This window comes from Gymnoscopelus braueri (assembly GCF_963280865.1).
Source record: "Gymnoscopelus braueri genome assembly, chromosome: 8".
NCBI lineage: Eukaryota > Metazoa > Chordata > Actinopteri > Myctophiformes > Myctophidae > Gymnoscopelus > Gymnoscopelus braueri.
In genome coordinates, this window is record NC_137609.1 from 24,706,042 (window position 1) to 24,719,772 (window position 13,731).

General features: G+C 40.2%; 2 protein-coding genes across 2 annotated transcripts; both read right to left on the reverse strand.

Annotated features, from left to right (window-relative positions):
- Positions 1-287: 287 nt before the first annotated feature.
- Positions 288-6,626, reverse strand: hinfp (histone H4 transcription factor). The gene is made up of 9 exons (XM_080435438.1): positions 6,122-6,626; positions 5,434-5,657; positions 4,763-4,874; positions 3,991-4,143; positions 3,736-3,813; positions 3,277-3,397; positions 2,706-2,844; positions 2,475-2,599; positions 288-2,385 (listed from the first exon to the last, which is right to left on the reverse strand). Exons 1-9 carry the CDS (start codon positions 6,270-6,272, stop codon positions 2,043-2,045), a joined length of 1,446 nt encoding a protein of 481 aa, XP_080291564.1. The 5' UTR covers positions 6,273-6,626; the 3' UTR covers positions 288-2,042.
- Positions 6,627-7,989: 1,363 nt separating this feature from the next.
- dpagt1 (dolichyl-phosphate (UDP-N-acetylglucosamine) N-acetylglucosaminephosphotransferase 1 (GlcNAc-1-P transferase)) lies at positions 7,990-12,929 on the reverse strand. The gene is made up of 9 exons (XM_080435439.1): positions 12,464-12,929; positions 11,081-11,204; positions 10,510-10,723; positions 9,654-9,800; positions 9,450-9,534; positions 9,132-9,320; positions 8,921-9,008; positions 8,555-8,710; positions 7,990-8,461 (listed from the first exon to the last, which is right to left on the reverse strand). Exons 1-9 carry the CDS (start codon positions 12,616-12,618, stop codon positions 8,396-8,398), a joined length of 1,224 nt encoding a protein of 407 aa, XP_080291565.1. The 5' UTR covers positions 12,619-12,929; the 3' UTR covers positions 7,990-8,395.
- Between the last annotated feature and the right edge of the window lie 802 nt (positions 12,930-13,731).

Sequence of the window (13,731 nt, forward strand, 5' to 3'; positions counted from 1 at the left end):
TCATGAGCTGTATGCCATAATCAAGATTAAAACAAAAAAAGTTTTAAATATTTCACTTTATGCGCAATGAATCTAGAATATATTAAAGTTTCACTTTTTGAATTATATTACGGAAGAAAATGAACTTCCACGATATTCACATTTTTTAAGAAGGGTATGTGTATATATACACACACACACAGCAGATGACCATCTGAGAAGCCATCACCTGGATGAAGCTTAATTTCTCCTGCGGGATCCACACACACACACGCACACAAATGTAGTCACCTTCATAAGAACCCCAAAATACATACATCTACTGTATGTTGATGAAACATAGACTAAACAAATACAAGTTGTTCTTCAGAAAAACTCAAATTTCGGCTTTCAGAACAAATAAAGCAGATTGTATTCACCAATGTGCTGAATCCCAGTGCTCACACTCAGTAGCTGGGAATTACAGACAGACATTACATAAGTAATACATTGTGTAATAATATGACTTCACACAGAACACACTTGGAACATAATATAACATAACCCATTACACTGTATGTTTAATTGAAAGTAATATGCAAAGTATTAGATTTTGAATGTAACTTCCCCAACACTGGAGAGAGTCCTAAGGTGTTGGGCAAGATTTGGGAGACACGCAACCCTACCTACAGTAACCCTGTCACAATTGTTGCATAATTATCTAATCGCAATTACTGTATTTGAGACAAGTATTTTGACATAATAGTTTTCGATGTTGAAAAATGTTCATACATTTTCAAATATTAAATGACTTCATGACGCGCTGCAAGCTTGTAGATCATTTCTATTTTTTGTAAGTATTACATGATTAAATAAGTCAGTTGTTTCTTTGTAGATTTAAGTTATTTGTCTTAACTGCTCTGTGACATTTTTTATTACCAAGCCTAAAAGGCAAACAGAAATTGTATTCATACGCTAAACAAATTAAATTGTTAATTGCAATTATTTGTACGACAGTTAATCGTCAACTTAAATGTTTTAATCGTGGCAGCCCCAACCCTTCTCTACACAGTAGAGAAAATTGACATCAGTTGTGCAGTGCAACACAGGCAATGCAATATTGGTGATATGTTACAATGAAATCTGGTTGAATGAATCTGATTGAACATTGTTTTAAAAGCGTCAGTGTGGGTAAACGGGAACCTTTGTATAAAACACAAAATAAAAGAATTCCATCCACCTAATATAGGTTTACAATCGTGATGTGCCACTGCTACTGTAAATCGGTGTATCTATAACTTTAATTTACCCTTAAAAGGAGTAGTTCACCCAAAACAAATCATATTTTCTATCAATTACACACCTCATTAAGCCTCAAATTCATGGATTTTTTAAAGTTTTTGTCGCATTCCTAAGCCAACAATTTGATGACCGGCAGTCTCTGGTAGGAGCCTTGCGGAGTCTCCTACTGGAGACATTAGCATCTTTCAACCAGTCATCAAATTATTGGCTTAGAAATGCGACAAAAAAATAAACATGAATTCAAGGCAGTAGTTCACCCATTTTTTGGGGTGAACTACTCCTTTAATTCAATTTCCCCACCCTGTTTTCATGTTGAATCCTGAGATATCAATTTAGTGTAAGTTCAAAGTAAATGGGGTGAGGGGATGCTGACTCACTGTGAGCCTTCATGTGGGCTTCAAGCACAAGAAGCTCTACAGAGTGTGTGTTGTCGCTGTTGGCCAGAAACCTTGTTCAAATGTTTGTTCAAAACCGTTACTTTTCAGGAAATGAACCCGTGTTCCAATGGGTCCAATGTAGTTATTATTTAGTCACAAGCTATTGTTAATACTTTTCATTGGTTACATATTTATAAAACCCACACACACAGACTTAACCTTCACTTTCAAATTTGTCAAAATGCAACACGTTGTGAGCTTGTAGATCTTATATTTTCACTACTTTTGTGCGAAACTGTTGTACGACGAAGTGGGGTATTCGTTTACAAAAAAGAAAACATAAAAAGATTGTAATATGGCGATACAAGGTTTCTGAAATCACAGTATGTAGGTTTGCTGTGGCTGTCAAACCACCTGCAAGCCCAGCTGCGTCGCAGTGCCTTGAAGCTGCAGCATGACAGAGTCCTCCCCTGCTTCTGACAAGCCTTCAGTCAGAACATAAAATATCTCTTCCGGATCTCCCTCTACAGCGTCGGTGTCCTGCTCTGCAGTACCCTGCACCTCCTCCAACAAAACGCCTTGCAGTTTCTCCTGCACCTGTGCGGAGGTTACCACATCAGCATCTTCACCATCCTCCTCCTCGTCCCCTTGTCTGTCGTGTCTCTCCCTCATCAGCTGTTCGGTGAGCTCCACGCTCTCGTAGCGAATCAGCTGCAGGCGCATGAATCCATCCTCGTGCTCCTTATACCTAAACAGAAAAGACCGGTGGTCCAGATTTAGGGTCAAGTGAATTCGTGTTCTGCGCTGCTGGATAATGTAGTGTAGGCCGAGGCTTACCTGAACCTGGGGTGTCCGGAAGGCCATTTAAACTGGTGCTTTTTCTGTAGGTGAACAGTCAGGTTGTTGCCTCGGGTGAAGCACTGATCACAAACGTGGCACTTATAGCGGGCCGTAAGGTCACCCTGATGGAGCAGTGAGTAAGAGCACAACCTTAGGATCAATACAAAACTTTTGTCTCCCTGCCTTAGTGACAATTGTCAGTTATGTAAAAATGGTTTTGCCTCTCACCTCATGTTCTCTTCTGTGGTGAATCTTCATGGTGCGGACGGTGCGGGAGGTAAAGTCACAGCCGGGATTGTCACAGTGGTAAGCTGGCTCACTGCTGTGAGTGTCCAGGTGTTTACGCAAATCAATCAGGTTCTTACAGCTGAGAGCAGAAAACGGAGTGGCTGAGCCAATGAAGAATGCATCTTTGTGTTCCTTTCAACCACTCAATCATATAGGGATACAAGTTTTGACATCAAATCGTGATCATGCTGTCATTTGTATGTCTTAAACTGTCCTGTAGCAATTGCCATGGGGTTATGGTGTCACTTTGCAGATTTATTTAGGTAATGTTTCGAGCCAAAGGTTCTTCCTTTCCTTTTCCTGTTTGAGCCAGCACCCAGCCTAGTGTGTTTGGGATGTGCGTGTCTTCGGCAGTTTTTCTCAAAAATATGTACGTATACACTGTATGTACTACATGCAACTACATTAGTTCTCAATATTTCCTTGCAAAATACCATCAAGAATAACTAAAAGTCCTCATTTACAGACTTTGTGAATAACAAATATTATGATGGTTCAGCAGATGTTTTACCTGTACTCGCAGTATTCACAGCTGTATGGCTTCTCGTTACTGTGGCGGAATTTGATGTGGTTGCGCAGAGATGATGGTGTTGTGCAGGTCATGTCACACAATGGGCATTTGTAGTGGCTTACTAACAACAAGGAGAGAAACAAACCAATGGCAACATCAAATCATATTTAACTACTGACTTTAAGACTGCAGTGCTGCATACAGGCTAGTCAACACAGTAGGACTGCAACTATCGCTTATTTTTTATTAAGGAATAATCGACAACAAATTAAAGTGAAAATAGCTTATCTACAAGCTTGCGATGCAATGCGTTGAGAGCTTGTAGAGTGACTATTTCTGCTATTTTTGAGAATCAATTATTTTAAACCGTAATACTAAATTATTTATAATCAATTATATGTATTAGTTCGATTAACTGTTGCACCCCTACAATACAGACAGCATAGTGAAGGTACTGACCATGGCTCCTCATGTGATCTCTCAGTAGTCGTTCTGTAGCAAAGCGCTTGGAACAGTGAGAACATTGGAACCTCTGACCTATAGCACACATTGAGATATTAATGCAATTAACAGTGACATGTGTAATCTGTGTGAAGAATTCTACACAAACAAAGATGACATTTGTATGTGTAATCTGTGTGAAGAATTCTACACAAACAAAGATGACATTTGTATTATGTTCTAACGCCAGTACACCTGAGTCCACTGTCTCACCTTCCATGGCACTCTGTCTTTTGATGTGGTCGAAGAACTTGGTGTTGTTGGCGTACATTCCGCCACAGTCTGGACATGCCACTACCTTCTCCTGGGTGTGGCTACGTAGGTGCTCCCTCAGCTTAGGGCGTCCTTTCACAGTGGCTTCACAATCTGAGGAACAACAGACACATGTAGGATTCACTTGTACAAGCTCTAGTACCAAATCAATCTAATCAGCCCAATCGATGTCAGAGTTTGGGGTCTGATGCGATCCTTCCTGCAAAACATTTACCAATGTTTTGCTGATTTTTTGTAATTAAAAAAAAAAGAAAAGAAAAAAGGAGCAAATTGAAAAAGATGCAACTTAAGATTTGATGAAATTTGTATTTGAGAACATTTAATCTATAATCAAACAAATGCATACAAATAAACACATTTTAATTACGCATATATATTAAACTTCAATATGTGGAAAAAACATTTAAGAACAAGTAGCAAACAAGTAAATATAAAGTACAACAAACTGAACTTTATTTTATTTAAGTACTAAAGCTGTACTAAGAAATGTAAAAGAAATACCCCATCTACAAGCTCACAACGCGGCGTGCTGTGACACGTTGTGAGCTTGTAGATGGGCTATTTTCTGACACATTTTAAAAGGTAACAAATCTGGACACATCGGCTGCATAACTGCGGATGCCAATGTTATAAAAAAAATGTTCACCGATATATCGGTCGGTTTCTACTACAAACGGATCAACAGGTGCATATTATGTTCCTGTGACTTTACCTTTCCAGCCACAGCGTATCAAGCATTCACTGTCACCAACTGGTACATCCACACACAGGCTGTGCAACTCCACATGACGGTAGAACCACTCCGGGTTCTCATATGGGGCTTGCTGGTAACACATACATATAGAATAATTCAGACAATTTAAGAAAAACTAAACTTTTGACACCTATTTAACCATTTAAACCCTATTTTATACTTTCTTATAATGGAGTCAGGTGAAAATAGATGCTCTACAAGCCTGTGCTGTAGATGGCAAGCCCAACGCAGAGACGACAGGTTGAAAGTAGTTAGGAAATTATAATAAGCAGTTCGAATACAACTCAAAAGTTTCTTTGACAGGCAGAGAATACCGAGCCTGGCATTGCCAAACTGATCGTGTGGAGAATGTTAGAGTGATCCCACATGAAAGGTTAACTTTGGACTGATGCTAGATTCTTGCTTTACCTGTGATCCTAGTTTACAAAAGGCACTACACCGTCTCTTTGCATTTGATGTATGGGATTACCTTATTTATTGTAAGTCGCTTTTAATAAGAGCGTCTGCTTGCTAAATGCCTACAGTGTAAATTGTGATCAGTCTGGCAATGCCAGGCTAGATAACCCCCAGTTCACTCCATCAATAGCAAGTCCTCTCTTCCTGCTCAGTGGTGGAAACTGCTATCTTACCTCACAGTTGTCCCATAGGCAAGCGAAGTCTTCTGGGATTTCAGGAATGATGTTGCGGCTCTGGTAACCAATGGAGCATGTGCCAATGGTGCGGTGGGCATTTAGCACTTGCTGGCCCCACTGTTTTAGCTTAGTATGATAACAGTGGAAGAACACATGACGTCTCATCTCCTCGGGACTCTCCACAGAGCAGAAACCACACTCTTGCCACAGGCAGTTGTCTTCTGGGGATAAAAGCAAAACATTAAACCACTTAAACCTAAGACTTAGTACACGGGACCCGAGTTGGCTCTGTACTTTGACTGTCTGCACACCAAATCTCTTCTCCAAAAATTGCCGATCTACAAGCTCACACGTAGATCTGCTATTTTTGGGAAATGTTCCCCGCAGAATATGGATGCTGGTTTTCAAGTGGTTACATTTTGTACACTGTAAATACCTCAGTGTTAATGAATCCATTTAACTCACAGAGAGCCAAATGGGTCTTTTATGTATCTGTAACTCAGAGGGTGTGCAAAATGTGTACACTGACTGTACACTCTCAGAATTATACTGTGGAGTAGTGTCATGGTCCTGTTAAGTGACACTTCCTTATTGACACACACCTCTAACATTAAGCCAAACTAGTCACAACTTTACATTACCTGGAGCCATTGATAAATGTTGCGACATTTTACTGTCTCTATACCTGTTTCCTCGTCGTGCTCCGCCATCAGAGCGTCCAGGTGACTCTCTACGTGTTTGCAGAAATGCTCCATTCGTCCAAACGCCTCCTGACAGGAGCCCCATTCACACTCTAGTTCCAACGGTGTTTTAATCCGTTTGTTGGGGGGCATCATGTCGTCTAATAATCACAACTACTACCAACGGCCAGGTTCATGCACCAGTAGACTTACTAAGAAGACTAAACATGAATGTGTCCAAGACCGACCTGGGTGGGTTTGGGTTTCACAGGTTGGACCCCCATCACCTGCCCATGGCGACAACTGATGTTAGGAACCAAGTCAACCAACCGCTTGATGCCAGTGAGTGCCAACAACAAAACAACCAACTGTTGGAAGAGAAGCCTCGCCAAGATTGTTCCCGATACGTTCAGATTTTGACTAACTTAATATGAATCGTCAAATTACTCCAATAAATTAGCTTAATGGCAACAATTCGCTGGTTTAGAAATGGGACAGAATGAGCTGCAAAACACAAGGTTGACACAGCCAGTGTTGCCAGATGTTGTGAAAGAAATAAGCAACGAGGTGTAGAAAAACAAGCCCAAAAAAGCGACTAGGCCACATGAGCGCTTTAATGGTGGCTCTAAGAGTGGCTATTTAAAAAATAGCTGATCTCGTAGATCTATTTTCAAAAGATATTGAAATAAAATGTGGAATATTTAGAAGACGATTTAAACATTCTAACACAAATCTGGTACGGGGCCCTGCCCTGGCACAAAACATTTTCCGATGGGCGTTAGGGGACTAAACAAATACATTAATTTGGGGGTCCTTGACATGAAAATATTTCAGAACTACTGGGTTTACATAATAATTAAAAAAAATGGAAACAAGCCCAAGTAAGTTACACTTTAGAAACAAGGCCAAAAAAACGCAAACCGCAACTACCAGTATTTACAAGCAACTTTACAGAAAAATAAGTCCAACGTTGCTTATAATAAGCGGATATGGCAACACAGGACACAGCCAATCACAGCAGCTGTTGTGGCAGACGCGTATGCGCGGGCTGAGTTACACTGAACTATGCCCTCAGAAATGAGAATAACTGAAAAGGTTCCGGACATATTCCATTATTTTGGCCTCACATAAACATACATTTTTGCAATGACGACACAATTATAATTCAATTACGAGTACTTTTATTTTTCAACTTGACACTCATTTCTTACATTTATAATCCCATAAAATGCTTTCAAAGTCCAGTGTCATAACAAGTTGACTTCACATTGATAAAGCTTGAATGTTTAAAACACAAAATTACACATTCCTTTTCAGCAATAAGAAACAATTTTCCAGAAATATCCATCTATATTTCCAAATACCTAGAAATGTAAAAATACTCATTCTAAAGGCCATCCTATCTTTTTACCCTCCACCATCCATAAAACGGAAGTAACTTGTTTTAAGACTTCTGACCTTCTTACATTACATTTTTACTTAGACCATGCTCTCCAGATTGAGACTGGTTCCTCTTTTATATTATCTTTTCAATGGTATGACTACAGATGAATACTCCATTTTTATTTCAGAGGCTATGAAAACTACGGTATACATTTACCAGACATTGTCATGATATTTATTTTTGCCTTGGAAGAGCAGAGTTCAAGCAACATCACCATGCAAAACTATTTCAGTTTTTATAGCACACAACTTAGCTATTCATGAACATCCACCAATTATGGCTGCTCTGCAGACCCATGGTCATCACCACCATTAAAAAAAAAGACTTAAACACAAACAAACAAGGCCGTTTTAATTATAATATTAATTATTTGTTCAACTTATTGTTTACCATCAGGGAATAATAAGGTTCTCTCTTATCTTTTTTGTCAAGCATTAATTTAAGCCATTGGTGGTAATGACAGACACATCTGGATTGACAGCAGTTCCCTGAGGAAGCTCATGGCATTGTGCATGCTAAAAAGTGAAAGCGTTTCACCAAAGTGAGAACTTGCTTTCAAGTCTTTACTGTAAACTGGTCTGAGGAATAAAAATTAAAAGTTGAAGTAAGTGGTCTGAAGAAGAAAATTAAAAAGTGAAGAAACTGGTCTGAGAAAGAAAATAAAAAAGGTGACGAAAAGGTTACATAATCTCTCAGAGGTCAAATGGATCACAAAGCCGAATTTATACTTTGTCATACGAGTAATTCCACGTCAATATCTTTCAGTCAATCTTCAGTCCGCTTTCCTTCAGCTGTGTCTGCACATCATAAAGGAGTTGTTTCTCTTCACTTGTGTCTACTCATCATAAAAGAGGCGGACTAGATGATAGCGGATTCCAAAGGCAACAGCACTTCCCATTACCTAGGTCAGAGACAAAAACATAATAATTCAAAGATGAATATATTACCTAAGAATCGTTGTTACTTTAACATTTAGAAAAGCGATTGTTGTTACCTGAACGAGCAGCATGATGACAGTTAGATTTCTCTCATGGACGGGACCCAGTATTTTTAGCACCAGGTTAATTAATGTCATGTTGTTGCATTCAATAAACTCATCATCCCCCTCTTGGCCTCTCCGGACTTCTAACACGCACAATAACTCTGCCACCTGTTGGACATCAAAGTAATTGTTACTATTGTACAACTGAATGTTTTCTGGCATGTTACCATTGGTCTGCCTTGCATGCGTGTTCTGCACCCTCACACACATCATCATCATCAGAATAGTTCACTGTAAGTAAACTATTATATGAAGGTGCTGTTACATTACATTACGGCTGGGTGATATGGACAAAACATACACATACTCCGCAATTACCTTAAGAATTAGATGTCCTAATTTAGAGAGGTCCTTCCTTTTGAATTTAGAGTAGCTCATTCCCAGTTTGCCAGTGTCTGGGTTTAGTCTTCATAATAATGAGTAACATTGAGAAATAAAAAGAAACAGACAGGCAATGAGAACACATAATGTATGTTTATATTCATTTAAAAAAATTGTCAGACAAGAAGAAAGCCATGTAAAGTGTTACCTGGGGAGGCGGTGTCGGGGACAGGGAATTATATGGAAGAGCTGAGGCAGCGAGTAGACGAAGTTGACAATCTGAGGAATGAAGAAGAGTAGCATTGTTTTGCTGAAGTGTCCCAGGATGCCTACTACAGCAAAGGTCATCCCAGCGAAGTAGCAGAAAGTGTCTCCCACAAACACAGAGGCGGGGTACCTGTCCAAAACATGATAGATACTAAAAGAATACAACAGTACTGGCACAAAATATTGCTGCTTAAGTTCAGCAGGGATACAGTGCAATGAGTGCATAATCAAAATGCTTTACGTAATGTGTCACACTTACCAATTGTGGTAAAAAAGTGCTAAGGTGGTAAAGAAGAATGGTATCATAAAATATAGGGAGAAGACATGGTCATCCCTGTAGTCACCTGTAAAATTAGATGACCAACATGAAAAGACAATCCAAGTGTCAAACAAAGAATGTCCAGAACATGTTATGCGTGTTATATTGCAAATGCTTGGAACGTGAAAGGAAAGCACCACTCACCACCAAGCTCCAGCAGGTTGAAGATGATGATGGAGGCAGAGATAAACAGAGCTTGTCCTGACTCAATACCATTGATGCCTGCTAATATGTTGATGGCATTGGTGCAGAATACTGCCAGCATGCCCATGTACACATAGTAGAGGATACCTGGAGATCAATGACAAATGATAAATAAAATATTTACCTTCTCCCAAGCACTTAAAACCTCATATTACATAACATAACTGGTTCCGAACATGGGGTCCAAGGACTCCAGGTAACTGATTCCTAGCTAGGAACCACATGGGCCCTCACAGAATTGTAACTCAGAGAGTGTACAAATGTTCCATTTGTATACTCTCATTTATAACACTGGAGATTTTGCTATGTAGATTTGGGTAGAAACAAAAACGAGCTCACTCAGTCTGTCAATGCAATTTGCCGGGTGCACGCTCACGAAGATTCACAATAAGAAAATAATAGCAAGCACTCTGAAGTCCTTCTGGTACTTTTAATAATAGAGGCACGGACACGGACAGCATACACGAACAGCAAGCCTTCCGGACAGCAAGCCTTCCTCAGCATGTATACACGCTGAGGAAGGCTTGACAACGAAACGTGTCCGTGTATGCTGTCCGTGCCTCTATGAATTAAAAGTACCAGAAGGACTTCGGAGTGCTGGCTATTATTTTCTTATTGTCTTCTTCTTAATGTAGATTTGGGTCCCAGAGATAAATTGGGTATTTAGCTTTTAAAGCATATCAAACTGGGGGTTGAGAATGACTGGCATAGATCAACTGAAAGAACATAGAGATGGACCATTGCCTCCTCTTCACGAATTTACTTCTGTCACTATCTATGCAGTAAAACAACTCACTCAGATCCAAGTGGAGACCAAGCAGCGCTCGGACCGGCTTGGGTACCACAATGACGGTGTTGCCAAAGTTGGTGAAATAAACCATGAGCAGTGGCAGGGACGCCATGGTAGGAAGCAGAAGCTTATGTCTCCAACGCAAGTTCAGCACATCATCCGCAAAGCCCAGGAAGATCATACAGCAGATGGCCAACAGAGCGCCAATTACCTGGACAAGCTGACATAAACAACACAACTAGATTAGGGTGGAACAAAAGAACATTGGCCAATGGGCAGCTTTGCCACCTATTCATCAACCCAGTGGCTCTCAAAGTGGGGTCCGGGGACCCCCATGGGTCCTTGAGAGGATTCCAGGGGGTCCCGAGCAAAATGATTGGAAGTTAAGAACCAAATGGACATGGGTTATGTATTCTCTGAAACTACGACAGTGTACAAATATAATTGTCACAATGAGCACTGAATATTTTAGACTAGATCTTGAAAGTATCACCTGGGGGTCTTTGGCCTAATCTAGTATCTATCAAGTTGGGGGTCCCTGAGGTGAAAAGGTTTGAGAAACACTGCATCAACCCACCTCATCGTGAGGGAAACCTGCTGTGCATTTGTCTCCTACAAAACAGCTAAGGAAAGGCACTGGTATGAAGCAGAAGAGGATGATGAGGAACACGGTCCCACTGATGACACCCTGGGATTCTGGACTACAGACGATGGGCAGAAAGACAAGGAGAGATTTGGAAATACGATGCAGGTTAGAATGGCCTTTTGACAGGTATGGTTGCATACACACAAAGGAGAGGAAAATATGGGGATAAGTTAGCCGCAAGCAACTCTTAGATGCTATAATTCTATCTGGCATCTAGAGTTGCTATACCAACCATTGACAGTCAATTCATACAAACAGAAAAGTTCTATCTGATTGTATTAAATTATGATAAACTCACCAAGATTGCAGCAGTACGGAAAGCTTGGATTATCCACTTAAAAAAGTATCACCTGCACAGAATTTATTGACAGAAAGTAGCTCATAACATGTCTATGGTGGATTTTTATGAAACAAAAACTTGACAGATACATAGAGGATAATCCAAGCTTTCCATACAGCTGCAATCTTTGAGTTTGAGTTTTAACGTTGTTTAATAAAATCAGATAGTTAGGACTTTTCTGTTTGGATGAATGGGCTGTCAATGGTTGGCAGTGCAACTCTAGATGCCAGATAGCATTACAGCATCTCAGAGTTGCTTGCGGCTATAGGGATAAGCTAGCTGTAGAATACAACTCTCGTAGACGTATTTATTATTCTGACGTTTTCAATCTACGAGAGTTTTAGGGTTCAACCCCCATGGACACAGGCACTTTCAGCACTATGCCCCGTAGACACTCCAAACATGTACAAATTGAAAATAAAGGTGCTTACACCCACGCCCCAAATGTTAACTCTCGCTACGGGGTAGTAGTTTAATGTAATAATCCATATCTTTCAATAAAGAAGTGTTTTAATGCCCTCTGTGGCCGAACGCCATTTTTTCACCCTCGTTTACTTCCTGTTTACATCGAGTGTAATTCCGGGTTTCACCAGATGGGCGCGTCAATACCGCCCATTGGGAACTTCCGACAGAATCGGCCACAGACGGCATTAAAACACTTCTTTATTGAAAGACATGGATTATTACATTAAACTACTACCCCGTAGCGAGAGTTAACATTTGGGGCATGGGGGTAAGCACCTTTATTTTCAATTTGTACATGTTTGGAGTGTCTACGGGGTATAGTGCTGAAAGTCCCTGTGTCCATGGGGGGTGAACCCTACAACTCTCGTAGATTGAAAACGTCAGAATCATAAATACGTCTACGAGAGTTGTATTCTACAGCTAGGGATAAGCCATGAAGCCAACCACGACATGATTTTTCTCATTCCAAAAATACAATCAGAGTCTGTGATGATAATGTCAACACTCACATTTCCTTTTTAATGGTTTTGTTCAGGTCCACGCCGGACAACCTGGCTGAGAGGAAATGGTCTTTGAAAGTTGGAATGAGCTTCAATGTGGCCACGCATCCAAGCGCAGACATACAACAGTTGATCACAAGCGGTAGGACAGGAACTGGAGACATGTTGGTACTGAATAGAAGTCCCTCTGACAGATCAACGCACGGTGTGTTTAACCTAGTGGTTACTCTTACGGACGATCGATACCAGACAGGGGGGGAATTAAGTGATCATTTAAACTAAATACATCCCGACTATGATAGAAACATGCCTCCCTAAATTGTAACTCTAATCCATTTTAGCGCGCAAAACGTAAACGTTTCCATTGTTAGTACGAGATAACGTTAAAACACAAAGTCGTCTAAAGTACAACTCTGATTTAGGCAAAGATTGAACTAATCTAACTAGTCAGAGAGCCTTCTTCCCGTTGACGCAACCAAAGACACGGACGAATAATAGTGTTGCCACGGAAGTGACGTGTCGTGTTCCTTCTTCTCCTCAGTGGTGTAAAGTAACTAAGTACATTTACTCAAGCACTGTACTTAAGTAAATGTTTTAGGTATTTTTTTTTACTTTACTGGAGTATTTCCAATTTTCAGTACCTTTACTTCTACTCCACTACATATCAAAGGCAAATGTTGTACTTTTACTCCACTACAATTATTTGAAAACTTCAGTTACTAGTTATTTTGTAGATTTGGATTATTATTACAAAACATATATTACCCACTTCAGCCCTATATACATTTATGCCATTTGAAAATAGCCGATCTACAAGCTCACAACGCCTTGCGATGCGAGCATTGTGAGCTTGTAGATCTGATATTTTCAAAAGATTTTTAGACATTTGAAAACTTTCTGCATAATGAGTTATTTTACTTTTGTACTTTAATTATATTTTGATACCAATACTTTTGTACTTTCACTCAAGTAAATACCGGACTTTTACACTTGAAACGGAGTGTTTCTACATTGCAGTATTGATACTTTTACTTAAGTAAAAACATTGAGTACTTTTCCCACCACTGCTTCTTCTTTGCATTGCACTGTGCCTACTTTGCATTTCGACCAGCTCTAGCGCCACATACAGAGCACTGTAGAGCCTTGTCAAAGCGACCTGTCACTGTGGTTGGTGAACAACACAGACGGTGTTGCCATGTCCGCTTACTATAAGCGACTTTGGGAAGGGGCGGCCATAGCTGCGTGGTTAGTGAGCCCGCCTAGGGAACCAGCTGGCC

Excerpts from the sequence above, each read along its gene's own strand:
- hinfp (XM_080435438.1), bottom strand. The coding sequence starts at position 6,272 with ATGATGCCCCCCAACAAACGGATTAAAACACCGTTGGAACTAGAGTGT. Across the intron at positions 4,875-5,433 it reads GCCTATGGGACAACTGTGAG|CAAGCCCCATATGAGAACCC; the intron begins GTAAGATAGCAG and ends ATGTGTTACCAG. Across the intron at positions 2,386-2,474 it reads TCCGGACACCCCAGGTTCAG|GTATAAGGAGCACGAGGATG; the intron begins GTAAGCCTCGGC and ends TTTTCTGTTTAG.
- dpagt1 (XM_080435439.1), bottom strand. The coding sequence starts at position 12,618 with ATGTCTCCAGTTCCTGTCCTACCGCTTGTGATCAACTGTTGTATGTCT. Across the intron at positions 9,321-9,449 it reads GCACTTTTTTACCACAATTG|GTACCCCGCCTCTGTGTTTG; the intron begins GTAAGTGTGACA and ends TGTTTTGGACAG. Across the intron at positions 9,009-9,131 it reads CCCCGACACCGCCTCCCCAG|ACTAAACCCAGACACTGGCA; the intron begins GTAACACTTTAC and ends ATTATTATGAAG.